General features: G+C 43.9%; 1 protein-coding gene across 3 annotated transcripts in view; it reads right to left on the reverse strand.

Annotated features, from left to right (window-relative positions):
* MYLK (myosin light chain kinase) overlaps positions 1 to 27,762 on the reverse strand; it is a 291,028-nt gene that overhangs the window by 133,751 nt on the left and 129,515 nt on the right. For all 3 annotated transcript variants that reach the window (XM_066347834.1, XM_066347833.1, XM_066347832.1), the window contains one exon: positions 21,645 to 21,852. Coding sequence is in view for 2 of the 3 variants with exons in the window: in XM_066347833.1 (XP_066203930.1) it covers positions 21,645 to 21,852 (208 nt within the window). In the remaining variant the exon portion in view is untranslated. The remainder of the gene's footprint in view (positions 1 to 21,644; positions 21,853 to 27,762) is intronic.

A 27,762-nucleotide genomic window follows, 5' to 3' on the forward strand; every position in this document is an offset into this window, starting at 1 on the left:
GTCTGTCTGACTGTCTCTCCCCGTTTCCAGCTTCAGAAAAATACAAAAAAAAAAATAATAATAATAATAAGAGCAGATATATTATACAAAACGAAAGACTGAAATAACCTTAAAAGAAACTAACTTAGCAAGAGAAGTTATAGACCACTGAAGTAGAGAAAATTAAAATAAAATACTGTAAGTGTGGTGTCAAAACAATTTTATATTTTGTAACATGAGATCTTGGAGATCTCATCTGTACTAAAATACTGATTCAGTCTCTATTATAAATAAGGCATTGGCCAGAACTTTCAACAAGTAGACTGACGTGTAAATCAAAGCAAGAATAAGATCTGAGCCTTCAGAGAGAGGCCAAGTGCCTCAACGCTGGGGGAGTGGACATCCCAGTGCTGAGCCTGTTGAAGAGTGTGAGTTTTAAGTTAAAGGCAACAGCAGATCACTGGAGGATTCAAAGGGAGGAAATTATAAAATCCTATCTGAATATTTAAAAAGCTATTTTAATTAGCAACATGCAGATTAGAGTAGGGGGATGAGATGAACTGAGGAGAACAGTTCAGAATTTACTCAACAGGACAGAAGTGATGGCAGCCAGGACCAGGATGGTGGCAGTGGGGACAAATGGGAACTGCACAGCAGGACTTGACAGCTGCCTGGGGCAGGGAAGGGAGCACCTGAGGATGAGTGAGGTGGCCTGGCTGTGTTCCTCCACAAGAAGATGTGGGTTGTCGCCTGTCAAAGTTTCAGCTGTGTCTTCCCGGGGTCACCAGTCCTAACATACATGTAAATGGGCCCCTGATGAAAAGCAAGGACTTAGACCAAGACTACTCTATCCAGCAAGGCTATCATTTAAAGTTAAAGGCAAAATAAAGAGCATCCCAGATAAAAAACTAAAAGAGTTCATTACCACCAAACTAGTATTGCAAGTAATGCTAAAGGATCTTCTTAAGAAGAAAGAGAAAAAGAAAAAAGAGAAACACAGCTATAAAGAATAAAATGGCAATAAGTAAATACCTTTCAATAATAACCTTAAATGCAAATGAATTAAATGCTCTAATCAAAAGACATAGGATAGCTGAATGGATAAGAAAACACGCCCCATATATATGCTGCCTACAAGACCTACCTCAGAACAAAAAATATATACAAACTGAAAGTGAAGGGATGGAAAAAAATATTCCATGCTAATGGAAACAAACAAAAAGCTGGGGCAGCAACATGCATATCAGACAAAATAGACTTTAAAACAAAGGCCATAACAAGAGACAAAGAAAGTCACTACATAATACTAAAAGGATAAACCCAACAAAAGGATATAGCCCTTACAAACATATATGTACCAAACATAGGGGCACCTAAATATATAAAGAAAATCTTGATGGATATTAAGGGAGAGATCAACAGCTATACCATCAAAGTAGGAAATTTAGACATCCCACTGACATCAATGGATAGATCTTTCAGATCAAGAAAAAAAATCAATAAGGCAACAGTGACCTTAAACAAAATACCGAGCCAAATAGAGTTAATTGATATTTACAGAACATTTTATCCCAAAGCAATAGAATGTACATTCTTCTCAGGTGCACATGAAATAGTTTTAAAGATAGACCACATGTTAGGATGCAAAATAAGTCTTGATCAATTCAAGAAGATTGAAATAATATACAGCATCTTCTCTGACCACAATTGTATGAAACTAGAAATCAATTAAAATAAAAAGACTGAAAAACACTCAAACACATAGAGGCTAAATAACATGTTATTAATCAATGAATGGATTAACAATAAGGTCAAGGAAGAAATCAAAAGTTACCTGGAGACAAATGAAAATGAACACATAACCCAAAATCAATGGACACAGCGAAAGCAGTCCCAAGAGGGAAGTTCATAGCATTGCAGGCATGCCTCAAGAAACAAGAAAAATCTCAAACAATCTAGCCCTACACCTGAAAGAACTAGAAAAAGAACAACAAAGTGTAGAGTAAAGATAAGGAAGGAAACAATATAGATGAGAGTAGAAATAAATGAAAAAGAGACAAAAAATACAAAAGATCAATGAAACTAAGAGCTGATTCTTCAAAAAAATAAAAAGGACTGAGAAACCTTTAACTATAATCACCTAGAAAAAAAGGAGGACACTAATAAAATCAGAAATGAAAGAGAAGTAACAACTGACCACTGAAATAAAAAAGATTGTAAAAAAATATTACAAACAACTAACTATATGCCAACAAATTAGACAACCTGGGTGAAATAAATAAAATCTTAGAAGCATACAATTGTCCAAAACTGAATCAAGAAGAATCAGAAAATCTGAATAGACCAATTACAACTAATGAAATTGAAACAATAAAAAACAAAACAAAAGATACAAAAAAACCCCAACACAACCTCCCAATAAACAAAAATCCTGGGCCCTGGCCGGTTGGCTCAGTGGTAGAGTGTTGGCCTGGCGTGCAGGAGTCCCAGGTTCGATTCCCGGCCAGGGCACACAGGAGAAGCGCCCATCTGCTTCTCCACCCCTCCCTGTCTCTTTCCTCTCTGTCTCTCTCTTCCCCTCCCGCAGCCAAGGCTCCATTGGAGCAAAGTTGGCCCAGGCGCTGAGGATGGCTCCATGGCCTCTGCCTCAGGCGCTAGAATGGCTCTGGTTGCAACAGAGCAATACCCCAGATGGGCAGAGCATCGCCCCCTGGTGGGCATGCTGGGTGGATCCTGGTTGGGCACATGCGGGAGTCTGTCTGACTGCCTCCCTGTTTCTAACTTCAGAAAAATACAAAAAAAAAAAAAAAAAATCCTGGACCAGATGGCTTCACAGGTGAATTTTACCAAACATTGAAAGAAGAACTAACACCTATCCTTCCCAACCTAGTCCAAAAAATTCAAAAGGAGGGAATTTTAGAAACTAAGAAAACAAGCACATTTTACAAGGCCAGCATTATTCTAATTCCAAAACCAGATAAAGATACTACAAGTAAGAAAAGTGTAGCCTGACCAGGAGGTGATGCAGTGAATAGAGCGTCAGACTGGGATGTGGAGGACCCAGGTTCAAGACCCCAAGGTCACCAGCTTGAGAGCGGGCTCATCTGATTTGAGCAAAAAAGCTCACCAGCTTGAGCCCAAGGTTGCTGGCTTGAGCAAGGGGTTACTCGGTCAGCTGTAACCCCATGGTCAAGGCACATATGAGAAAGCAATCAATGAACAACTAAGGTGTCGCAACGAAAAACTGATGATTGATGCTTCTCATCTCTCTCCATTCCTGTCTGTCCCTATATATCCCTCTCTCTGACTCTCTCTCTGTCTCTGTAAAAAAAGAGAAAAGTATAGATCAATATCCCTGATGAACACAGATGCTAAAATCTTCAATAAAACCAGACCCACCAATACATTAAAAAAATCAAGATTTATTCCAGAGATTCAAGGTTGGTACAATATCCGCAAATCAATAAAAGTGATGATGAAGGATAAAAATCATATGAACATATCAATAGATGCAGAAAAACCATTTGATAAAATCCAGTACCGATCTCAGCAAAGTGGGAATACAGCAATCATACTTCAACATAATAAAGGCTATATATGATAAACCCACAGCCAACATCATAATCAATGGGCAAAAACTAAAAAGTGTTTCCCTTAAGATCAGGGACAAGATAGAAATGTCCACTTTCACAACTCTTATTCAATATAGTACTGGAAGGCCTAGTCACAGCAATCAGACAAGAAGAAGAAATAAAAGGCATCCAAATTGGAAAGGAAGAAGTAAAACTGTCATTATTTGCAGATGACATGATACCGTATATAGAAAACTCTAAAGACTCCACCAAAAAATTACTAGATCTAATAAATGAATTAGGCAAAATAGTAGGATACAAAATTAATATTCAGATATTGGTAGACTTTTTATACACCAATAATGTACTATCAGAAAAAGAAACTAAGAAAACAACCACATTTACTATTGTGACAACAAAAAAAAGGTACCTAGGAATAAACTTAACCAAGGAGGTACAAGACCTGTACTGGTTTTTTATAAAAGGTAAAATTATAAAATACTGAAGAAAGAAACTGAGGAAGATACAAATAAGTGGAAGTATATACCACGTTCATGGATAGGTAGAATTAACATCATTAAAATGTCCATAGCAGTCAAAGCAATCTATAGATTCAATGTAGTTTCTATTAAAATATTAATGACCTATCTCAAATATCTAGGACAGATATTCCAAAAATTTATATGAAACCACAAAAGACCCTGAATAACCTCAGCAATCTTGAGAAAGAAGAACAAAATTGGAGGTATCACACTACATGACATCAAAGTATACTAAAGGCCATAGTAATCAAAACACCATGGTATTGGCACAAGAACAAGTATACACATCAATGGGATAGAATAGAGAGTATAAAAATAAACCCATGCTTTTATGGTCAATTAATATTTGATAAAGGAGGCAAGAACATACAATACTGTAAAGACAATCTCTTTAATAAATAATGTTGGGAAAATTGAACAGACACATGCAAAAAAATAAAACTAGAACACCTTCTTACACCATCTACAAGAATAAACTCAAAATGGATTAAAGACTTAAATGTAAGTCACAAAACCATAAAAATCTTAGAAGAAAACAAAGTCAATAAAATGGCAGACATTTCTTGTAATATTTTTGGCACTCTATCTCCTTGCTCAGGGGAAACAAAGGGAAAAAACAAATGGGACGGCATCAAACTGAAAAGCTTTTTTAAAATATTATTTTATTTTTTTTACTTTTTTAAAAAATTTTACTTTATTAAGATTTTATTTATTCATTTTAGAGAAGGAGGGAGAGAGGGAGGGGAGGAGCAGGAAGCATCAACTCCCATATGTGCCTTGACCAGGCAAGCCCAGGGTTTTGAATCAGCGACCTCAGCATTTCCAGGTCGACGCTTTATCCACTGCGCCACCACAGGTCAAGTTTTTTTTAATTTTTAAATTTTTATTTTATTACAGAGACAGAGAGAGAGTCAGAGAGAGGGATAGACAGGGGCAGACAGGAACGGAGAGAGATGAGAAACATCAATCATTAGTTTTTTTGTTGCAACGCCTTCATTGCTCATCGATTGCCCTCGAATATGTGCCTTGACCGTGGGCCTTCAGCAGACTGAGTAACCCCTTGCTTGAGCCAGTGACATTGGGTCCAAGCTGGTGAGCTTTGCTCAAACCAGATGAGCCTGCGCTCAAGCTGGCGACCTCAGGGTCTTGAACCTGGGTCCTTCCGCATCCCAGTCCGACGCTCCATCCACTGCACCACTGCCTGGTCAGGCTGAAAAGCTTTTTCACAGTAAATAATCAAAATGAAAAGCAACCCACTGAATGGGAGAACACTTCTGCCAATGATACATCTGATAAGGGGTTAATTATCAAAATATATAGAGAGCTTATAAAATCTCAATACTAAAAAGACAAACAGCCCAATTAAAAAATAGGGAGGCCCTGGCCGGTTGGCTCAGCGGTAGAGCGTCGGCCTGGCGTGCGGGGGACCCAGGTTCAATTCCCGGCCAGGGCACATAGGAGAAGCGCCCATTTGCTTCTCCACCCCCCCTCCTTCCTCTCTGTCTCTCTCTTCCCCTCCCGCAGCCAAGGCTCCATTGGAGCAAAGATGGCCCGGGCGCTGGGGTTGGCTCCTTGGCCTCTGCCCCAGGCGCTAGAGTGGCTCTAGTCTCGGCAGAGCGACGCCCCGGAGGGGCAGAGCATCGCCCCCTGGTGGGCGTGCCGGGTGGATCCCGGTCGGGCGCATGCGGGAGTCTGTCTGACTGTCTCTCCCCATTTCCAGATTCAGAAAAATACAAAAAAAAAAAAAAATTGGGAAAGGACTTGAATAAACACCTCTCCAAAGAGGACATACAGATGACCAATAGACATATGAAAAAACGCTCAATCATCGGAGAGATGCAAATTAAAACCACATTGAGGTATCACTTCACATCTGTCAAAATGGCTTTCATCAATAAATCAATGAACAAGTGCTGGTGAGGATGTGGAGAAAAGGAAACTCTTGTGGACTGTTGGTGGGAATGCAGGCTGGTGCAGCCACTGTGGAAAACAGTATGGAGTTTCCTCAAAAAACTAAAAATGGAACTGCCTTTTGACCCAGCAATCCCACTTCTGGGAATATATCCAAAGAAACCTGAAACACTAATTTGAAAGACTATATGCACCCCTGTGTTCAGTACAGTGTTGTTTACAATAGCCAAGATCTGGAAACAGCCCAAGTGCCCATCAGTAGATGAGTGGATAAAAAAGCTGTGGTACATTTACACAATGGAATACTGCTTGGCTGCAAAAGAGAAGGAAATCTTACCTTTTGCTACAACACGAATGAACCTGGAGGTTATTATGCTAATGTGGAATTACACATATGTGGAATCTAATGAACAAAATAAACTGGTGAACAAAATAGAAACAGAAGTATAGATACATGAAACAGATTTACAACTGTTAGAGGGGAGGTGGGTCGGGGGGGCTGCATGAAATAAGGTGAAGGGATTAAGTAAAAAAAAAAAAAGGCCCTGGCCGGTTGGCTCAGTGGTGGAGTGTCGGCAGCGTGTGGATGTCCCAGGTTTGCTTCCTGGTCAGGGCACACAGGAGAAACGATCATCTGCTTCTCCACCCCCCCCTCTTTCTCTCTCTCTCTCTCTCTCTCCCTCTCCTCTCTCTCTTCCCATCCTGCAGCCATGGCTTGATTGGCTCAAGAGAGTTGGCCTCACGTGCTAAGGATGGCTCTACAGCCTCCACCTCAGGTACTAAAAAAAACTGGCTTGGTTGCTAAGCAACAGAGCAGTGGCCGCAGATGGGCAGAGCATCACACCCTGGTGGGCTTGTCAGGTGGATCCCAGTCTGGGTGCTTGCGGAAGTCTGTCTCTCTGCCTCCCCTTCTCTCACTAAAATAAATAAATAAATAAGTGAACAATAAATATATATATATGTAAAACACACAGACACAGACAATAGTCTATGATAGAGGGAAAGGAGGGTGGGCGAGGTGGAAGTGGACAAATGAGACAAAAATGGATAGAAAGAAACTTTACTTTTGGAAATAAGTGCATGATGCAGTGTGCAGATGATGTCTGGTTTGCACATGTAAATGTGTATGGTTTTTTTGAACCAATGTCACCACAATAAATTGAATAAAAAATGTTAATGGGCCCCTAGCCGGGGCTGCCTGTCACTGTATAAATGGGGTCTCAACCTATACAAACTATTCATTCTACAGTCTCTACTCAGGCAGGGAGCTTTGAAGTTCACTGTTACAGTCTGTTCCAGCAGGGATGTTCACATGTCCATTCTTTTTTATTTTATTTTAATTTATTGTGTTAACATGGATTCAAGTGTCCCGCTCAATATAACTCCCTCCCCTCCACCCCTTGTCCCCAATTACCCCCCTTTGCCCTCTCCCCTTAACTCCCTCCCCCCTTCCCTTTGGGATTTGCTTTCCTGTGATCTGTATCTATGTGTTCCGTGTATATAATTTAACTAATCCCTTCATCTTCTCTGATCCGATCCCCTCATCCCCCTTCCTTCTGACAGCTGTCCCTCTGCTCAGTGTCCCCACCTCTGTCTCTATTTCTTTCCTCAGTTCACTTTGTTCATTAGGTTCCACATATAAGTGAGATCATATGGCATTTGTCTTTCTCTGCCTGGCTTACTTCACTTAGCATAATAATCTCCAGGTCCATCCATGCCATCACAAAAGGTAAGATTTCTTTCTTTTTCATGGCTGTGTAGTATTCCATTGTGTATATTAGTGGTAGTCAACCTGGTCCCTACTGCCCACTAGTGGGCGTTCCAGCTTTCATAGTGGGCGGTAGCAGAGCAACTATTAAGTATAAATAAAAAGATAGATTTAACTATAGTAAGTTGTTTTATAAAGATTTATTCTGCCAAACTTAGCGAAAATCCGACACAAAGTACTTGGTAAGTAATTATTATTATATGCTTTAATTTGCTGTAACTCTGCTTTATAAATTTTATAAAGTAAAGTTCTTTTCCTACATTATAAATCACCATTACTGTGGAACTGGTGGGCGGTTAGAAAATTTTACTACTAACAGAGATACAAAAGTGGGCAATAGGTATAAAAAGGGTTGACTACCTCTGGTGTATATGTACCACAACTTTTTAGTCCCCTCCTCCACTGATGGACACTTAAGCTGTTTCCAGATCTTGGTGATTGTAAACAATGCTGCCGTAAACATGGGGGTGCATTTCTTCTTTTGAATCAGTGATTTAGTATTCTAAGGATATATTTCTAAAAGTGGGATAGCTGGGGCAAAAGGCAGTTCTATTTTTAATTTTCTGAGGAAACTCCATACAGTTCTCCAGAGTGGCTGCACCAGTCTGCATTCTCACCAGCAGTGCAGGAGGGTTCCCTTTTCTCCACATTCTTGCCAGCACTTACTGTGTGTTGTTTTGTTAATGAGCACCATTCTGACAGGTGTGAGGTGATATCTCATTGTGGTTTTAATTTGCATTTCTCTGATGATTAGTGACATTAAACATTTTTTCATATGCCTATTGGCCATTTGTTTGTCCTCTTTGGAGAAGTGTCTATTCAGGTCCTTTGCCCATTTTTTAATTAAATTGTTTACCTTCCTGGTGTTGAGTTTTAGAAGTTCTCTATAAATTTTGGTTATTAACCCCTTATCAGAAGTATTGGCAAATATGTTCTCCCAATGTATGGGCTGTCTTTTAATTTTGTTCATGGTGTCTTTTGCTGTGCAAAAGCTTTTTAGTTTGATATAGTCCCATTTGTTTATTTTGTCCTTTATTTCACTTGCCCATGGAGATAAATCTGCAAAAATATTGCTACAAGATATGTATAGCCAGTAGCTGCGGCCGTAGCAGCCATTCACATGCAGGTTCTCATTGAATTCGGGCAGATGGTAAAGAAACAGTGGAGCCAAAAATGGTGGGCCATTCCTTTATTCAAGACTTGTACCAACTGACGAGCAACACACACAGGGAAAAACACTTCCGTCTGATACATTATCCGGTTCTACAACCAGGAGACTCTTCTCTGGTTTCTCCTAGATCCCAAGGTGTCACCAGTCCCAAAGCCCCCACCTCTGGCTCCCCAGCTTCTCCTTCAGCACCCTGCATTCTCTCTCTTTCCCTGCCATCTTGATTCTTTCCCTTCCTCTCCTTCTCTCCTCCAGCAACATTGGCAGACAATGGCCCTTCCCAAGCAGGAAGGTAATTTGCAATTTTACAGATCACATACCTGGTGCTGCCCAGCACCATTTTTAACAATAAAAGTGAGCAAACTCAAAAAGTACAAATTTTACAACTCATTTTCCCAACAAGATATCAGAGAGTTTACTGCCTATGTTTTCTTCCAAGATGTTTATGGTTTCACGACTTAACATTTAAGTCTTTTATCTATTTTGAGTTTATTTTTGTGAATGGCGTAAGTTGGTGGTCTAGTTTCATTTTTTTGCATGTACCTCTCCAATTATTCTTATGTTGTGATACTCAATAACAAATACATCTTTTCATATAGGCTAAGGAGGGCTTTCCACGGCACCAAGTAGACATTTCAAGAATTCTTTTGGGAACCAGGAAATTGCACTCAAGTATCAATTCCTAGGTGAGGGGGCTTGGGGAGATGGGTGAAAAAGACGAAGGAATTAATAAGCACAAACTGGTAGTTACAAAATAGTACTGAGGAGGTAACCTATAGGGGATACAGCCAATAACACTGTAATAATTATACATGATGCCGAGTGAGTACTGAAAATATCAGGGAGATTACTTTCTAAAGTCCATGATTGTCTAACCACCATGCTGCACACCTGAAACTAACACAAAGTAATATGAATATAAACTGTATTTGAAAAATAAACGTAAAAAATAGTCAATTGTGTCTCAGGGGGTTGAAATAAAACACTCAAGAAACGATTTCCTGGTCATTCATGGATAAGGCAGTCATATATCCTCTTCAATGAGCTCAAAGGAACAGTGACACCGTTTTGTATTGGAGGAACAGTTCTATAAGTTATAGCCCATGATCTGTTAGTTGTTTAAATAATTACTCTAGAGAGAAATTTAGATGCTCAGCACAGAGACGACATTTCTTTTAGAGGCCAAGACCCCATGTGTCCCAGCTCACTTCCCTAGAGCCCACTTTCCATTGGGTTCTGCAAACACACTAAGCCAAGTGGCAGCATTTAAATTATAAGACTGATTTTGCATCATTTTATCAGAAAAGAAACAAAGAAAAATTTACATCCAGTTTGAGCCCCTACTGTGGTGGGAAGTCACCTGGCTGCCATCTGCTGTCCAGGTGTCTGATCAAAAGCCATGTGATGGGCAAGTGCAGTATACGAGAAAGTCTTCTAAGCATGGTTCTGGAAAGTCAAGGTATTAATAAGCAACCCATTTTTGTTGGGGATCATGCAAAATGATGGTGTATCAAAGAATATGTAATACACAAAAAAACCCTGGGATCCAAATACTTGGAATAAACTCAGGCATTCAGAAAAACAAAGGTAGTTGAAAAAGATTTGAGTCAAAGGAACTACCTAGCATGTCCCTGTGGTTGTGGCTAAGGGAGTAGTTCATCCAGAGAGCTAGAAGCAGGATGGAACTGGAAAAACCACCACCAATGGCCAGAATCCAGTCCGTTCAGAGACTGAAATGGATGTGGCTCTAGAAACAGCCTGATCTTATGCTTCAGCCCTCTGCAGCCTCCTCCCACTCTGTCCCTCGGCTTTATTGCCTGCTCCTTTCTGCTTCTACCCATCCCTTACCCACTCTCCACTCCAGGCCCTAATTCTCTCCACTTTCCTCCCATCCCCATCATCTGAATCACAATCTGCTGTGCAAATTGGTCTAATTCTTCTTCCAGGACTAACTCAAGTCCTTTCTTCTCTAAGAAGACATTATAGACCATTTCAGTCTTCAGAGATCTCATTCTCCTCCCAGTTTACAGAGCCAATGTGCCAATCATTTGGCAAAAACAAAAACAAACCAAAAACCCAGGCTGCATTATGACTGATGATTTTAACTTAGTTTTTGTGTGTAGGTTTTAACTGACCAACCACGTTCTTGCAGCAAGGACCTGACGGAGTACTGAGTATCCCACACAGGACCACACAGCCAGTACCTAGTAGGTACATCCCGGTGTTGAATCTTAACTGCACTGTAATAGTGAAATATGAAGTCAAGAAAATCAATCAGTGGATAGAGTGTCACACTGGGATGCGGAGGACCCAGGTTCGAGACCCCGAGGTCGCCAGCTTGAGCACAGGCTCATCCGGTTTGAGCAAAGCTCACCAGCTTGGACCCAAGTCGCTGGCTTGAGCAAGGGGTTACTCGGCTGTTGAAGGCCCACCATCAAAGCACATATGAGAAAGCAATCAATGAATAACTAAGGTGTCACAACAAAAAACTAATGATTGATGCTTCTCATCTCTCTCTGTTCCTGTCTGTCTGTCCCTGTCTATCCCTCTCTCTGACTCTCTGTCTCAAAAAAAAAAGAAAATCAATCACCTGAGGGCAATCATCAAGTCTTATTTCTCTGAGGTTCTAGAACAAAGTTAACACCTTCAATAAAACCTGATGAATGAAGAAGAGGCTAGAACTAGGAGCATCTGAGGAAGGGCCAGCCAGGGTGGAGATGGCCGCGAGGGGTGGGGTGGAGTGAGACCGGATAAGATGATGGCTCAGAGGCAGACGTCAAGCAGGGCCAGCAAGGGGTGCTGCTGTACATTTTGGAAGGAAAAAGAGACAAAGGCAAAGTGGATGGTGGAAATAAAGGAGGAAAGGGAGTCAGGCAAAGGAAATCTGGGAGTCATCCTTCAAGAACAGAATGAGACCAAGTAATTTGTCATCTAACTCTTTGGGAGAGCAAATAAATGAGGCTTCTGCCAAGGCAGTCTTGACACAAAACTATTTCACAGCAGAGAGACTAGTGGGGCAGAGAGTAATTTTCACTTTTACCACATTTATATTATTAACTTTGATGAGACAAAAAAGGACAAAACACTCAATTCATTTTTAAGATTCCGGCTGAATGGAAAAAAAAAAGGTATATATGACCCTTAAAAAGGAAGGGTAATTAGAGAGTGTAACACAGTGGTAGTCAACCTGGTCCCTACCGCCCACTAGTGGGCGTTCCAGCTTTCATGGTGGGCGGTAGCGGAGCAACCAAAGTATAAATAAAAAGACAGATTTAACTAATAGTAAGTTGTTTTGTAAAGATTTATTCTGCCAAACTTAGCGAAAATCCGACATAAAGTACTTGGTAAGGAATTATTATTATATGCTTTAACTTGCTGTAACTCTGCTTTATAAATTTTATAAAGTAAAGTTACTTTCCTACTTTATAAATCACCATTACTGTGGAACCAGTGGGCAGTTAGAAAATCCTACTACTAACAGAGATACAAAAGTGGGCAGTAGGTATAAAAAGGTTGACAACCCCTGGTATAACAGATTAAAAGGAGTTTATAAAGAATATAAATGGGAAATATAGTTAAATGTTTTTAAGAAGGTAGGAAATTTAGATAAAAGAAGATAGTGAGAAAAAATATGAGAACAAAAAAGGAGAATCACAACAGACATTCTTGAGGAATATAGTAATTTAAAACTCAGCCAATGTAAACAGACGTGGGCTCAAAATACGTAATGTCATCAACCCAGTCCAATGTGGAAATAAAAGGGATCCGAAAAATCTGTCCCTCAAACAGGGTAGTGGCAAGAAAAATGGCACAGGAGCATTTCCTATGAATTCAAAATTGCCCAAGAATGACAGTGTCCATGGCGCCAGTATAGCTGAACTAGTGGTCAGTAGGGCCACTCTTGTCCCTTAAATCCCATGGTCTGGGATCACTCTCCCTTCTGCTGCCGCATTCTAGGCGGCCTGCCACCTGACCCTTTCTCTCTTAAACGGCCAGGGAGCCTTGGATTACAGGACAGTGGTTTCAGGGGGGTGTAGAGGGCAGAAGCTCAGTACTGAGGGGCGGCTGGGCCGGGCAGGAAGTGTGCCTGCAGAGAAATGGGCAGGAGGCCAGCCCCAGGCGGACAGCGGGAGCCCAGGCTCATTTTGGGCAGGGGCAACTAAAAGGGAGGGCAAAGACTACAGCTCTTGGCAACCCACTGAGCCAGTGGTGTGGTAGAGAGAAGAGCAGAGGAAAATATTGATATATCTTTCTGGGACAGAGGAACCAAGGCCAAATAGTGACGGGGAGGGGAGGGGCAGGAGTGAGCTACTTTCTATCATTTCATTGGCCAATGTGCCATTAAAAGATACAGCACACTGATCTCTGGTTTGGATCTGGGAAATGTTTTCTGCATGGAAACAACTGTTTTGGTCAACATCCAGGAAACTGATGCTTACAGAGAGACGACCAACGGCAACCTCCTCCACTTTCGTAAGATTCTTTGCCTAAATCATATCGTGTCATTTACCTCTTGAATACTCAGAGAGAGAAGGGGGGACGAGCTGGAAGCATCAACTCCCATATGTGCCTTGACCAGGCAAGCCTAGGGTTTCGAACCGGCGACCTCAGCATTTCCAGGTCGACGCTTTATCCACTGCGCCACCACAGGTCAGGCCCCATCACCAAGTCTAAAGGCTCCAAGTGGTCCACGCTGACCTGGCTCTCCAGACGTCTCCCCGTTCCACTTTATTCACTCTGCTCTGGCCCCACCAACTTTCTTGCTGTTTCTCATTCTAACCTGTGGCTACAAAAAACCCCATAACTCTTTGTGCAGGGCTTTATTTCTGGTCTCAGGAGCCGACTTGGGTTCAACTCAGTGTAAGCCAGAGTGGTAGAGAACTAATGTCTCAGGAAGAAGCCCTCCAGTGCTACAGACTGGAAAACAATGGATAAATACCCCAGCTCCCTTGCCCTTCAGTTAGGCAGTGGTAGTCAACCTGGTCCCTACTGCCCCTAGTGGGCTTTCCAGCTTTCATGGTGGGTAGTAACGGAGCAACCAAAGTATAAATAAAAAGATTTAACTATAGTAAGTTGTTTTATAAAGATTTATTCTGCCAAACTTAGTGAAAATCTGACATAAAGTACTTGGTAATTATTATTATATGCTTTAACTTGCTGTAACTCTGCTTTATAAATTTTATAAAGTAAAGTTACTTCACTACTTTATAAATCACCATTACTGTGGAACCGGTAAGCGGTTAGAAAATTTTGCTACTTACAGAGATACAAAAGTGGGCGGTAGGTATAAAAAAGTTACTATCCCTGAGTTAGAGTAACTCTAAATTCAGAGGCTTGCTCTTTTCCCTTAACTCCCATGACATGGGGTCACTGTCTCTTCTGCTGTCACATTCTAGGTCCCTGATGACGAACCTTTTTATAAAAACCGCCCACTTTTGCAGAGCTGGTCAACCTGGTCCCCCCAGCCCACCAGGTTGACCAGCACTGCAAAAGTGGGTGGTTTTCATAAAAAGGTTCACCATTGCGGTTCTAGGTAGTCTGCCACCTGGCCCTCTCTCTCATGCATGGCCAGGGGGCAGTGAAGTTTACTACAAACACTGTATGTGTTACTTATTTACAGTCTCCCTTTCCCAGTAGAAAGTCAGCTCCAAGAGGGCAGGGACCCCATCTGAACTGCTCTATCTCCCATGCCCAACAGAGAGGAGCAGAGCAGAGCAATGGATGGAGGGATTCGCTCCACTCTCGAGACACTCTAGAAGGAGTGGACATGTCTTTGCTTTCTGACAGAGACTAAAGTAGGCAGTCAGAACTCATCTCCTAAAAAGGAGGAAGGTGGGAAAGAGTTCTAGAGGAATGGAGGCAGAAGAGGAAGAAATCTGCATGAAGGACAGGGTGCCTAATAGAGAGAGAAGAGTGAGGGCCAAGGCCAGATCCAGAAAGCCTGGAAGAACAGGTTTTTGCTCTTCCAACTTATTTATTTCAAAGAAAACTCCCCAAGAGGAGGAAGCGCCTGGCCAGATCTATTCCCCAGCAAATAACATATTCACTACTGTGAAAGATTTTCATTTAAAATGTTATTTAAATTTTTTAATTTAAATTTAAAATGTTTATTCATATGCAGAGCAGTTAATGCCTTCGAATTTATTTTTCAGAAGTGAAAATAAACTTTACTTCCTCTGAAACTATTGCTCTTCCTACTCTTCTTCCCCCAGAATAATCCTTTATCAACATCACCTTCGAAGCTCTACCCACTGATGCACCAGACATGTCAGTAATGGCTATGGAAACTCTGTAATTTGTATACAAACTGGGACTCTTTTGAAAATCAAAGGAAGCGCTATTTATAATTCCACTGGGAGAGCAGGCATAAACTGGGATAACTGGTCACCCTCATAACACACCTAGTGACCAGGGGCCTGCAAAGGGGCCACTACCCGGCAGCCACGCTTTAAGCTCATTTCTTCACCCGGTATCTCTGTAGAATGGACCAGCAGCAGTACATGTCCTAAGGATGACCAATCCCAGTCTTGTCAGCAACATAGAGTAAGGACTGAATGGAAGTTAGCTACAATTAGATTACAGTTGACTCTCTACACATCTTTTCTTGGCTTTGCTGCTGCTTTCTCACAACTTGTATGTGCACGTTCCCCTTCTGTCTTCCCAGCCCATATCATGTATCCATGGCTAACTCTTATAGCATCTCTAGGTTATTTAGTTGACATTCTCAGTAGGTAGTTCAAAAAGAATAAATGAGTTGATCAGGTTCCATGAAATAATCCGGGATATTATAATCAAATATTACTGTGATGGTTAATTTTATGTGCCAACTTGACTGAGCCACAGGATGCCCAGATATTTGGTCAAATATTTTTCTGGCTGTTTCTGCGAGGGTGTTTTTGGATGAGATTAATATTTAAATCAATAGACTGAGTAAAGTAGACTGCCCTCCCTATTGTGGGTGGGCTTTATTCAATCCACTAAAGACCTGAGTAGAATATAAAGGCTGACTTTCTCTCATATAAAGGGGAATGAATTCCTCCTGCCTCATTGCCTTTCAGCTGGGACATCATTTTTCTCCTCCCACCTTTCACTTGAACTGAAACACCACCTCTACCTGGGTTTGAGTCTGCGGGATTTGGGCTAGAACCACACCAGCAGCTCTCCTGGTTCTCAGGCCTGTGGACTTGGAGGAAGGGAACTACACCACCAGCTCACCAGAGTCTCCAGCTTGCTGACTGCAGATCTTGGGACTTGTCTGCCTTCATGATCACGTGACCCAATTCTTTCCAAAGGATTTGTCTCTGCACACACATTGCACTTTGCTTTACTGCACTTCACAGATGTTGCGTATTTTACAAATCGAAGGCATGACCCTCCACCAGCACAAAGATTTTGATTCACTTCGTTGTAATACTTGCTTTATGGCAATGGTGTGGAACCAAACCTGCAATATCTCCAAGGTATGCCTGTATGAATGATCTACTATTCTGTTTCTCTGGAGAACCGTAATACAGTGGGTACAAGAACTAGCCAACTGGCTCTCAAACTACTACAGTATCAGCAGTATCAGCATCACTACAAAATTCGTTAGAAATAAAAATTCTTGGGCCCATCCCAGACATTCAGGCTCTACTCCAGGCCTACAGAATCAGAATCTGTACATAGCAAGATTCCCCAGGTGATTTGTGTATCCCCCCGAAATAATCCAATAAGGTGAGTATGAGCCACTCTGAAGCCTGGATTTCCTCTGGGCATGCTAGTTTGGCTTCCCCTGGGCCCCTGAACTCAAATCCTCAAAATTAACCCTCTAGTACTTGAAGTGACCCTCTGGTCTCTGAAACTCAAAGGATCTTCTCAGACTCAGACCACCAGGTCTGGGGTGCACCCATCATTTCAGCACTACCTCTCGTTCCACCCCATGCCCTAACACTCACTCTGTGGGTATGACTGCCCATGACCACCCACCACCTTGTTTATATCAATACGTGTAGGCTTTCCCTCTTTCTCTGTGTAAGCCTTGCTTATCCCTTGTTTAAGGCTGTGCTGCCCAATACAGTAGCCATTAGCCACATGTGATTACTGAGGTCTTGAAATATGGCTAGTGTGAATTGAGATGTGCTGTACGTATGAAATACACTCAAATGTTGAAGAATGTATAGTATCTTTATATATATAATCAATAATAATTTTTATATTGACTATATGTTGAAATGATAGTATCTTGGGTATACTGGGATAATTTCATTAAAATTGATTTCACTGCTTTTTTAATGTGGCTACCAGAAAATCTAAGATTACATATGTAAGCCCTAGTCTGTGGCTCAGTAGATAGATTGTCGGCCTAGCATGTGGACATCCTGGGTTCAATTACCCATCAGGGCACCCAGAAGAAGTGACCATCTGCTTCTCTCCCTCTCCCTTGCCCCCTTCTCTCCCTCTTCCCCTCCCGCAGCCACTGGCTTAATTGATCCGAGCATGGCCCTGGGTGCTGAGGACAGTTCAGTTGGTCCAAGCTCATCAGCCTCAGGCACTAAAAATAGCTTGGGTACTAGAGCATCTTCCCCTGACAGGGTTGCTGGATAGATCATGGTCTGGGCACATTCAGGAGTCTGTCTCTATCTCCCTTCCTATCACTTAAAAAAAAGATTACATATGTGGTTCACACAATGTTTCTATGAATAGTGCTGTGCTAGAGAAGAGGCCAGAGGCCCCTTCATTAGAGAGATGCTCCCAGAGGCAGGTATCACGTGTCTTCCCTGCTCTGCACCAAGCCTCTGTCACCAGTACTCTGGAGGTGGGTGAATGTCAGGGCTGGCTTTGGGAAGTCTTTCTAGGGCTTAGACTATAGTTGCATCCCACTGCATATCAGGGGTCCCCAAACTTTTTACACAGGGGGCCAGTTCACTGTCCCTCAGACCGTTGGGGGGCCGCCACATACAGTGCTCCTCTCACTGACCACCAGTGAAAGAGGTGCCCCTTTCCGGAAGTGCGGCGGGAGCTGTATAAATGGTTTCAGGTGGCCACATGCGGCCCGCGGGCCGTAGTTTGGGGATGCCTGGCATAGATCATGAATGGTCCTGTGATCAAGGTGCCTGTGTTCATGAGGGTGCTGTATGTTATCCTGGTTACCAAACTGGACATCAGATGAGGAAGCCTCCTCCTCTACACCCCATGCAAGGATTTTGCTGTGGAAGCAGTTCTCAGGATGTTAACACCCGGTTCAAATATTACAAGGCTACCATCTACTGGGTGCTTACTTTTTGCCGGAGTTGCACCAATCCTTACACAACGCCAAGGGACACCCCTTAGCTCCAGCTTACAGAAAAGAAAATAAAGTTCCAGAATGTTACAAATTGGTGGAGCTCAAATTCAAGACCATTTGACAATACTGCTTTCTAAAGTTGACCACTAGGGGGTCAAAAGGCTGCACCTGTGAATTATACTCTTAACTCCAGGACCTCTGCTCTTTCCAAGTAAGAAGCACAGCAGAGCACTGGCAAGAAGGCAGGTGGGCAGCTAGAGTCCCTTTGTAACAGGGCTAGCCTGGCACTGTCAACAAGTTATCCATGGCAGACGGGACTGGAGTGGGTCCTTCTAGGCCTATGGGCTACGGGGCCCATACCACGCATCGGCTGAGCCTGGCCTTGGGTGCAGAAGCAGAGTGTGTATAGGCCCATTCACATGTACAGAGGCTGCAGACCTTAGGCCTTCTATGTGTCTCCTAGAAGAGATACAACATCTGAAACAGTCTGGACCCGAGTTTCCCCAAATTAAAATCAAAGGGCACGGGCAGGTTTGAGAGTGCAGCCGTTCCTCGTTCTGCTCTGCCTCTCCTGCCTGTTTCCTGCCCCCTGCCCGAAGTATCACGACCTGCTCAGTTTTTCTTTCTGAGCTGAGACATCAGGTCTAACTTCCTCAACAGTGGGAACTGAACACAGGGTGGCATGTCACCTGGGTTTTATATACCTCCCTGTACTCCTACTCCACCCCTTTAAAATGGCTCGTAGAAAACCAGGACTAGATGGGTTTTAGAGTCCACTGAATTCAAACACTTTATTCTGCAGAAACAGAGGTCCAGAGGGTTAAAGTCACACATCTGATTGGTAAAAGCAGGGACCAGAACCTTGGACCCCTGACTCATAATTACCCATTTCCCAGCTCCAAACAGAATATCAGAAATGGGGTGCTTTAGGCTGAATTTTTGGTGTCCCCATCCAAATCCACAATGTTGAAGCCCCAACCCCCAACCCACACCACTATGACTGTATTTGGAGACAGGGTTTGTGAGGAGGTGATAAAGGTTCAATAAGGTCATAATGCTAGGGCCCTAATCCAACACTAGGACAGCTGGTGTCCTAGTAAGAAGAGGAGGGGGGACACTGGAGTGTGTTCTCTCTCTCGGCCATGTGAGGACACAGCAAGAAGTCGGCTATCTGTAAACCATGAAGACGGGCTTCATCAGAAACCAAACCTGACTGGACCCTGTTCTTGGTCTTCCAGCCTCCAGAACTGTGAAGGCATCAATTCCCGTATTCAGGCCATGCGGTCTCTTCTGGCAGCCCAAGTGGACTAATACAAAGTAATAAAGTATCTTCTATTTCTGGGCCTCCACTCAAAGTGAGGGTGTTGAAAAGTGCACAGTACTGGGGAAAGAACAGCGCCAGAACTGGCTGAGGCTCAGAGACTCTGACGGGGCCACTTTCCATCCGGAATGCCCTAGAGCCCACAGGAACTTAGAGTCATCACAAGGAACAAGTCACTCAGTTAAAGAATTGGGGGAGGCCTGACCTGTGGTGGCGCAGTGGATAAAGCGTCGACCTGGAAATGCTGAGGTCGCCGATTCGAAACCCTGGGCTTGCCTGGTCAAGGTACATATGGGAGTTGATGCTTCCAGCTCCTCCCCCCTGTCTCTCTCTCCTCTCTCCCTCTCTCTCTCTCTCTCTCTCTCTCTCTGTCTCTCTCTCTCCCTCTCTCTCTCCTCTCTAAAATGAATAAAATAAAATTGTAAAAAAAAAAAAAGAATTTGGGGAAATTATCTAAACTATGTGTACTCTGTTCTCTGAAACAGTCTGTCCTTCTATGACGTAGGGAGTCAGGGAAAACATTGGCCCAAGTGCCCTGTGCCACCTTCTGGAACCTTCCCTGGCTACCTTACTCCTCACATACAGTGGCCCCTGAAACTCAGATTGGGTGAACTACCTTCTGAGAGAGGAGAAAGTGAATCTGACCCTCTGATGTACAAGTCCTGAAGGCCTGGAAGGGTAGAGGGGACCTTGCCAAACTTCTGAGGGTCTGACAGGCCCCCACCCTTTCAGACACCAGGCCTGTGAGCATCAGCCACAGCTGGAACCAGAAATGTCCTCACCAGAGACGTGGCTTCGGCATGTGAAGGAGGCATTAGCAGCAAAAGAAACAGCTTTACTTATCGTCAAATATTTTACCTGAAAGTTTTAAAGTAAATAGAATTTTTTTATGTAAAAATGAGGGGAAAAAAGACAAAATAATCAGGTTTTTTTTCTTTCTTTTTTTTTTTTTTTTTTTCATTTTTCTGAAGCTGGAAACAGGGAGAGACAGTCAGACAGACTCCCGCATGCGCCCGACCGGGATCCACCCAGCACGCCCACCAGGGGCGACGCTCTGCCCACCAGGGGGCGATGCTCTGCCCATCCTGGGCGTCGCCATATTGCGACCAGAGCCACTCCAGCGCCTGGGGCAGAGGCCAAGGAGCCATCCCCAGCGCCCGAGCCATCCCCAGCGCCCGGGCCATCTTTGCTCCAATGGAGCCTTGGCTGCGGGAGGGGAAGAGAGAGACAGAGAGGAAAGCGCGGCGGAGGGGTGGAGAAGCAAATGGGTGCTTCTTGTGTGTGCCCTGGCCGGCAAAATAATCAGTATTAACAGCATTAATAGTGATGTGTTTCTATCATATATTTTGAGTTTTACAAAATTTTTAATAATTAAAAGAACTTACAATGTTTTATAATGGTGACAATTAATACTGTTTATTCATTCTCTGAATACTTCAGCATCTGTCATGAGATAGGAGGTTTTCTAGACGCTGAGATACACCAGTAAACAAGGTAACATCTCCCTCCTCCTAGAGCTTCCACTCGGCGGTGGGGGACAGAGGAGATAATGGAATGTGAGTCCCAAAGGAAAACACTCAGGTGGAGTGAGCAGGTGGCGAGCCCCGGGGATGGGGTGGTCAGAAAGGGTCTCTAAGGAGGGACATCTGAGCAGAGGCCTGAAGGGGGTGAGGGGGCAAGTCAGCTAAGGGCGAGGGGAAGAGCTCTTCCTCAGACAGGACGGCAGGGTGCAGGCGCTGAGGCCTTGCTCCAGGAGGAGCGGAGAGCCGTGTGACCACAGCAGGGTGAGCAGGTGAGCAGTGGCAGGGGACGGTCTAGAGAGCCAGGCAGGCCCAGACTAGGCAGGGCTTTGCAAGGAGTCTGGTCTGTCTCAGTGCAAGGGGAAGCCATGGGAAGGCTGCAGCAGGGCCGCGAGGTGCTGCGTAGTTTGACAGACATTATCTCCTGGGTGCCTCCCTTGCTTGCAGGGACCACATCTCCCCCATCAGATTAGAGCCCTGAGTTCAGAGATGGATGTGCTTTCTCTTGTGGGTTCCTTTCCCAAGAGAGGGTTGGAGCAGGAGCTGCAGGCCCCGGGGAAGCAGACGGCTCCCACCAGGGCTCTCACTGCCTAGGACTCACCTTCTACTGTCAACTCCACTGTCACCTGGCGGGCACCACTACCATTGGTGGCTTCACAGGTGTACTTTCCCTTGTCCTCCTCACAGACAGCACGGATCACGAGGCTGAAGCTCCCCCGGATGCCACAGTCCAGCAGGAAGCGGTCCCCACTGGTGATGGGTTGCCCATTTCTGTGCCACGTCACCTGGGGCTCGGGGTAACCGCGGACCTTCGAGGAAAAAAGGAAAGGTGAGAGCTTATATATAAGGAAGACTTCTTATGTGCCAGGTACTGCTCTGGGTCCTTTACATGTGTTAACTCATTTATCCTCATGACAACCCTTGAAGCAGATACTGTTTTCACCTCCATTTTAGAGAAGAGAAAATTGAGACCCAGAGAGTTTGAGTAGATTTCAGAAGATCATGAAGGTAGAAAGTAGCAGTGCCTCCCACTCGATATGTAAATGAATCACTTGTTAAAATGCAGATTCTGCTTCTATAGGTCTTGAGTGGGACCTGAGACTCTCCAGTTCAGAGAAGCTCTCAGAGGATGCTGATGCTGATGGTCCCCAGGACTCACCCTGAGGAGCAAGGTTCTAGACCCGAGCTGCCCAGCATGGCATCACTAGCCACACGTGGTGAAGGGTACTTGAAATGTGGCTCATCCTACTAAGCACTGCAAGCATACATTATACACTGGGTTTTGCAGACTTATGATGAAAAAAAGTGTAAAATAGTGCAATAATTAAAAATATTGGTTACATGTTGAAAAGATAACATTTTTAACATATTGGGTTAAATGAAGTATATTATTAAAATTAATCTCACCGTTTCTTTTTACTTTTTAATGTAGTTACCAGAAAAGTTACTACTACGTAAGCGCCTTGCACAGTGCTTCTGTCGGCAGCACTGCCCTAGACTGCACTTTCTCTGATACTGGTAAGCACTAATCTCTGTTGAGGGCTAAGTATGTATTTTAAATAAGAACTTTTTAAAGTATTTGATGCATCTGAGCCTGACAGTGACTTGTTCAGAGGAAGAATATTTCCCCAAAGAGAGGGATATGCAGAGAAAGATAAATTTAAGAACAGAAACCATGTTGAGTTTCAGAGAAAGTTCCCCAAAGGCCCGCAAGCCCCTGAAACTCAACAGGCCCTTCCGAACAGACAATCTTCTTCAGGAGGAGCAGGGCTCAGACTGGCCCATCGATACACAGTCGGGGACCCAGAAGTGGGATGTTAGCACTGCAAACACAGAAGACATCACAGAGACCTCTTGAGAAAGACGTTTGTGTTACAAAACACAGTGGCTTTTATTTATGTAGTGCTTTCACTCATGTATCCACGCTGAGATGAGAATGAATACAGATGAAACAAAACCAAAATTCACCAGATGACCCCAAATGGAATTTACAATGGAAATCTTCAATGACCTATAGCAACAATCCCCCTCACACCCCCAGCAAGGCCAGAGCGGATGCTATCTCAGCGTGTGGGAGAAAGGGCTAGGGGAAGTGGCTAGCACATGCATGCCCGGGCACTTACTTCGCCAAGCAGCTAAGGAAGAAATAACTGTGCTAAAAACAGCAGTAGTTGCCTGACTTGTGGTGGTGCAGTGGATAAAGTGTTGGCCTGGAATGCTGAGGTTGCTGGTTCAAAGCCCTGGGCTTGCCTGGTCAAGGCACATATAGGAGTTGATGCTTCCTCCTCCTCCCCTCCCCCCTTTCTCTCTCTTTCCTCTTTGCTCTAAAATGAATAAATAAAATTTTTTTAAAAAGCAGCAGTAGTTGTTGTCTCTGTCCTCACTTATTTTCCCAGGTGCCAAGCCCCGAGATCATACTTACACTCATTTCTCAGTAGACAGGATGTAGATGTCTTCCCAAGAAAGGAGGCCTGGAATCACAGATACAATCCCCAAAGGAGACAATCCCCTCCTTGGTTACTTTTGGTCACACCTTTTGTGCCATTTTATAAATCTCACAAGCCTGCCTCCCATCCTCACTAATCCGTAGTTAGTCCTCAATGAAAAAGAAAGAAAAAAACTCCAAATCATTATTACCAATCTTATTTATAATTTCTGGAGAAAAATATCTCTTTTCTATCAAAATCTAAACTATACTTATGACAGAGACTGACTACCTGTGAGGGAATGCTTACTCTGAAGTCACTTCCCCCAGAAGCAGGCCACAATGAAGCCATCACAGCCTCACCAAAGCTCCTGCACCCCATCATAGCATGTAGGTTAACAGGGACCACATGCAATTCTCACATCTATCATAATATGAAAAAAAGTACTAACGATGGTTGTCTCTGGATCTCTTCTTTTCTCCTTTTACTTAACTATTAGTCTCTGATATTTCTGCAAACAACATACCTGAATTTTGTAAAATAGAAAAATAATTTAAGTGAAAATGTGTTCCTTTTATATTAGTGTATCTACATAATAAATGTATAGCACAAAATTCACTAATTAGGGGAGGCCCTCAAACTATTTAAATCCAGCAATGGAAATAAAAATGCTACACAAACATTACGCATGTTTGAAGGTGACAAATGTCACATACCTATATAAAATTGTGTCATCTTATAGCACTATCTTGGCATAAAGGTTCACACAAAGGCATATCAGACAATTGCTCTGTTTAAGCATGAGTCTTGTCTGTTAAAAGCAAATTTTCAGAAAACAACTAAGGAAAAGAAACTCTACAGCAGTGGTCCCCAACCCCCGGACTGCGGACCGGTACCGGTCCGTGGGCCATTTGGTACAGGTCCGCACAGAAAGAATAAATAACTTACATTATTTCCATTTTATTTATTGAATATATTTAAGTCTGAACGATGTTTTATTTTTTTTAAATGACCGGATTCCCTCTGTTACATCCGTCTAAGACTCACTCTTGATGCTTGTCTCTGTCATGGGATACATTTATCCGTCCCACCCTAAAGGCTGGTCCGTGAAAATATTTTCTGACATTAAAATGGTCCGTGGCCCAGAAAAGGTTGGGGACCACTGCTCTACAGAATGGAGCCCCTGGGGAATCCAGTCATGCAGTAAATTTGCATATCATCATCTTCTCCTCCGCCCCATGGGGCGGGGGCTGTTCTAACCTCCAGGAGAGGAGCACTCAGCATCTGTGAGCTCCAGAGAAAGGAGCATAGAGCACTGTAACTGGGCACAGATAAATCATTAACTGTGCCAGGGGTGGGTGCCCTTAGCATTCCATTAGCAAGTACTCTGGCCCCAGCAGCAATGCCAACCCCAGTGGCCCATCAGACCCTGAGGCATCAATGATTAACTGGGGACACTGCAAGTGTTCCAGACCTCAGGGACACAACTCCCCCTCTCCCTTTCAATATTCTTCTCATTTTACACACACACACACACACACACACACACACACACACACACACACCAAATTTACCTCTAAATAAATATTTAGGGATTGAAAATATGCTGAAACTGGCACCTCTTAGTATACTGGTGTTCGCAATGGGACTTTTGTACCCCTCGCATCTGAAGCAAAGGCAGGAATTTCTCTGACCTTGCTCAGCTCCAAGGTCTGAATGATTTGCAGCTCCAGTTCTTTCCTTCCAATATGGGGAAAGCGTGTTCATCCACTACTTAGCATTCCATAGAAATTATTCAGCTTCAAGTAAACCCATTTCTGCTGCCTGCCCTCTCTCCTGGGCCGCTAGGTGGGGAAGGAAGAGAAGCCTGGGTTCACATCCTTGGGATGCAGGGGCACAGCCCTGCCCTGATGGGTGCCTGACCTGCCTGCGTCCCAGGCTGTCAGCCAGGAAGCTGCAGCTGCTAGTTTGGAGCCTGGTCCAGGACCACACTGAAACCCCCACTGATGCTTTAGTTTTCAGAGGCTCCCCATATGGAATCTGACTTGATTCTTGAAACGCCATGAGGAAGGTGTCTTAGACCGGGTTCCTCAGAAGCAGAACCTAAAACGGATTCAGGGAATGCTATCTGCAAACCCTCAGCCAACAATCACAGCAGCGGGAAATGGGGCTACCTGCCTGGGGCAGGGGCCGGGGTGGGGCGCCTACAGCATCTGTGACAGCACACAGAGCCCATCACATCCTAAAGCCCAGGGAGCTGAGAAACGAGGCCTGGAAAAGGGATGACCTGCCAGTGATCACACACGGGCATTGTAAGGGGCAGATCAGGGCCACAATATCAGTTTCTAAGTCAACTGGTGGTCTCTCTGTGCCTCATTGCGAATTCATGCTGTTGGTGAGACAAGTCCTACAAAACCCAAAGCATTGATAAGTGTCTATCTCTAATAGCCCCTAAATCTCTTCTAGGTTAAAGCGATATCTGCTCCCCACTTTGGGAAAAAGTAAAGAGTTCTCAAAAGATGTGACTGTTGTGCTCTCTTCTCAGAGTAACAGGACAGTGCTACAGACTGAATGTCTGTGCTCCTCCAAAACTCCTATGTTGGATCCTAACCCCCAGTGTGACGGTATTAGGAGGTATTAGGATAAGACTCTCAGGAGGTGACTAGAACTTGAGAGTGGGACCTTCATGAGTGGGATTAGTGCCCTTATACAAGGGACAGTGAGAGGACAGCCATCTATGAACCAGGAAAGAGGCTCTCACCAGACATTGAATCTGCTGGTGCCTGGACTTTCCAGCCTCCAGAACTGTGAGAAGCAAGTTTCTGTTTAAGCCACCCAGGTGATGGTATTTCTGTTACAGCAGAAATACTCAAGTGTTCTAAGACTGGATTGATGCTATGTGTGTGCCCAAGACACCCCTAGGAGAGTCAGTGTGGTACAGAGAGTGCCCGGGCCTAAGTCCTAGGGTCTCGCGTGGCTTCCTAGCCTGTTCAGGCTAAGGTTCCTTCCGTCTCTGAAGTAGTACGGTTCTAAATAGCAACCCACTTCGCTTCCACAGGAAGATTCTTCCCTCTCCCTGCAGTCCCCTCTGGGCCAGTCCACAGCCTTAGTCCTCTCTAATCCTCCACTTGGGAAAACCAAGTGGCCACAAGGAGAAATGCTCATGAACATGAATAGGCAGCCCTGACTTTTCACCATAATGAGTTTCTGGAAACGGCCCCAATGAGGGTCATTCTAAGGAGAATCATGTTTTTGCCACAGGAACCACATTTAATTGGAGGTTGTTTTCTTGAACAAAAGCCCAGGATCAAATAAATCAAGGGCATACCGACAACTTGTCATAAAAATAAAGATACAGTAACCATAACCCCTATAATAATTTGAAATGGTAAAACTATGCTCCAGCTCTATAAAATGTCCTCAAAAACCTTTATGGCCTCATAAGGCCTTTAAAAAGAGGGGGCTCGTCCTGTGCATGCTGGACGGCGAGGAGGAGGCTGAGAGACAGCAGATGGCGGCTCGCTGCGATGTTACACCCACCTGCTGTACTGGGGACAGTTACTCAGAACTTGGTGCTGTCTTGAGATTCACCGTATCTTTTGCTCTATAAGACGCACTCCCCCCCCCCCCCCCAATGGAGCGGGAAATGCCTGTGCATCTTATGGAGCAAAAAATACAGTATTTTATTAACTATTTTAACACATCATTTGGTTCAGAATATTTTTTTTTCTTATTTTCATCCTTAAAACCCTAGGTGTGTCTTATGGTCAGGTGCGTCTTATGGAGCGAAAATACGGTACTTAGTGACTAAAAGTGAATTCTTAAGGGCACTAACCTCTAGGTATTTCTCTGATGTATGCAAAGGACAGGCTACCGGAGCCTGAGCAAAGAGCAGCGGCAGGATCTCTGTCTCCGCAGCCCCTCCAAAGTTCAGAGCAACACTTTTGCCTTCTTCTAAGCTTGATAAGGGGTAGGAAGGGGGGTGATGGTGCAGTTTTTGAGAATCTCCTGCATGTCCTTTGTTCCTGGATGGGCCTGTCCCTGTATGCACGTGCAAGCTCACACAGCTGCAGGGTATAGCTGGGCTGGAGGCTCTGCCCAGGTCAGAACGCAGGGAGACGGAAAGGAGAGAAAGCAGGACTGAGCGAGCTGAGGCTGGGGGGGGGGGGGGGATACAGGCTGCCCCCAGGGCACCGGGCAGTTGGGAAGCTACAGCAGAAAACATCAGCATGAGCGGAGAGATCCTCAGGGCCGGGAACAACAGACTCTGGGGCTTGTCAGTATTTATTTGAA

The sequence above is a fragment of the Saccopteryx leptura genome, chromosome 8 (assembly GCF_036850995.1).
Source record: "Saccopteryx leptura isolate mSacLep1 chromosome 8, mSacLep1_pri_phased_curated, whole genome shotgun sequence".
Lineage (NCBI taxonomy): Eukaryota > Metazoa > Chordata > Mammalia > Chiroptera > Emballonuridae > Saccopteryx > Saccopteryx leptura.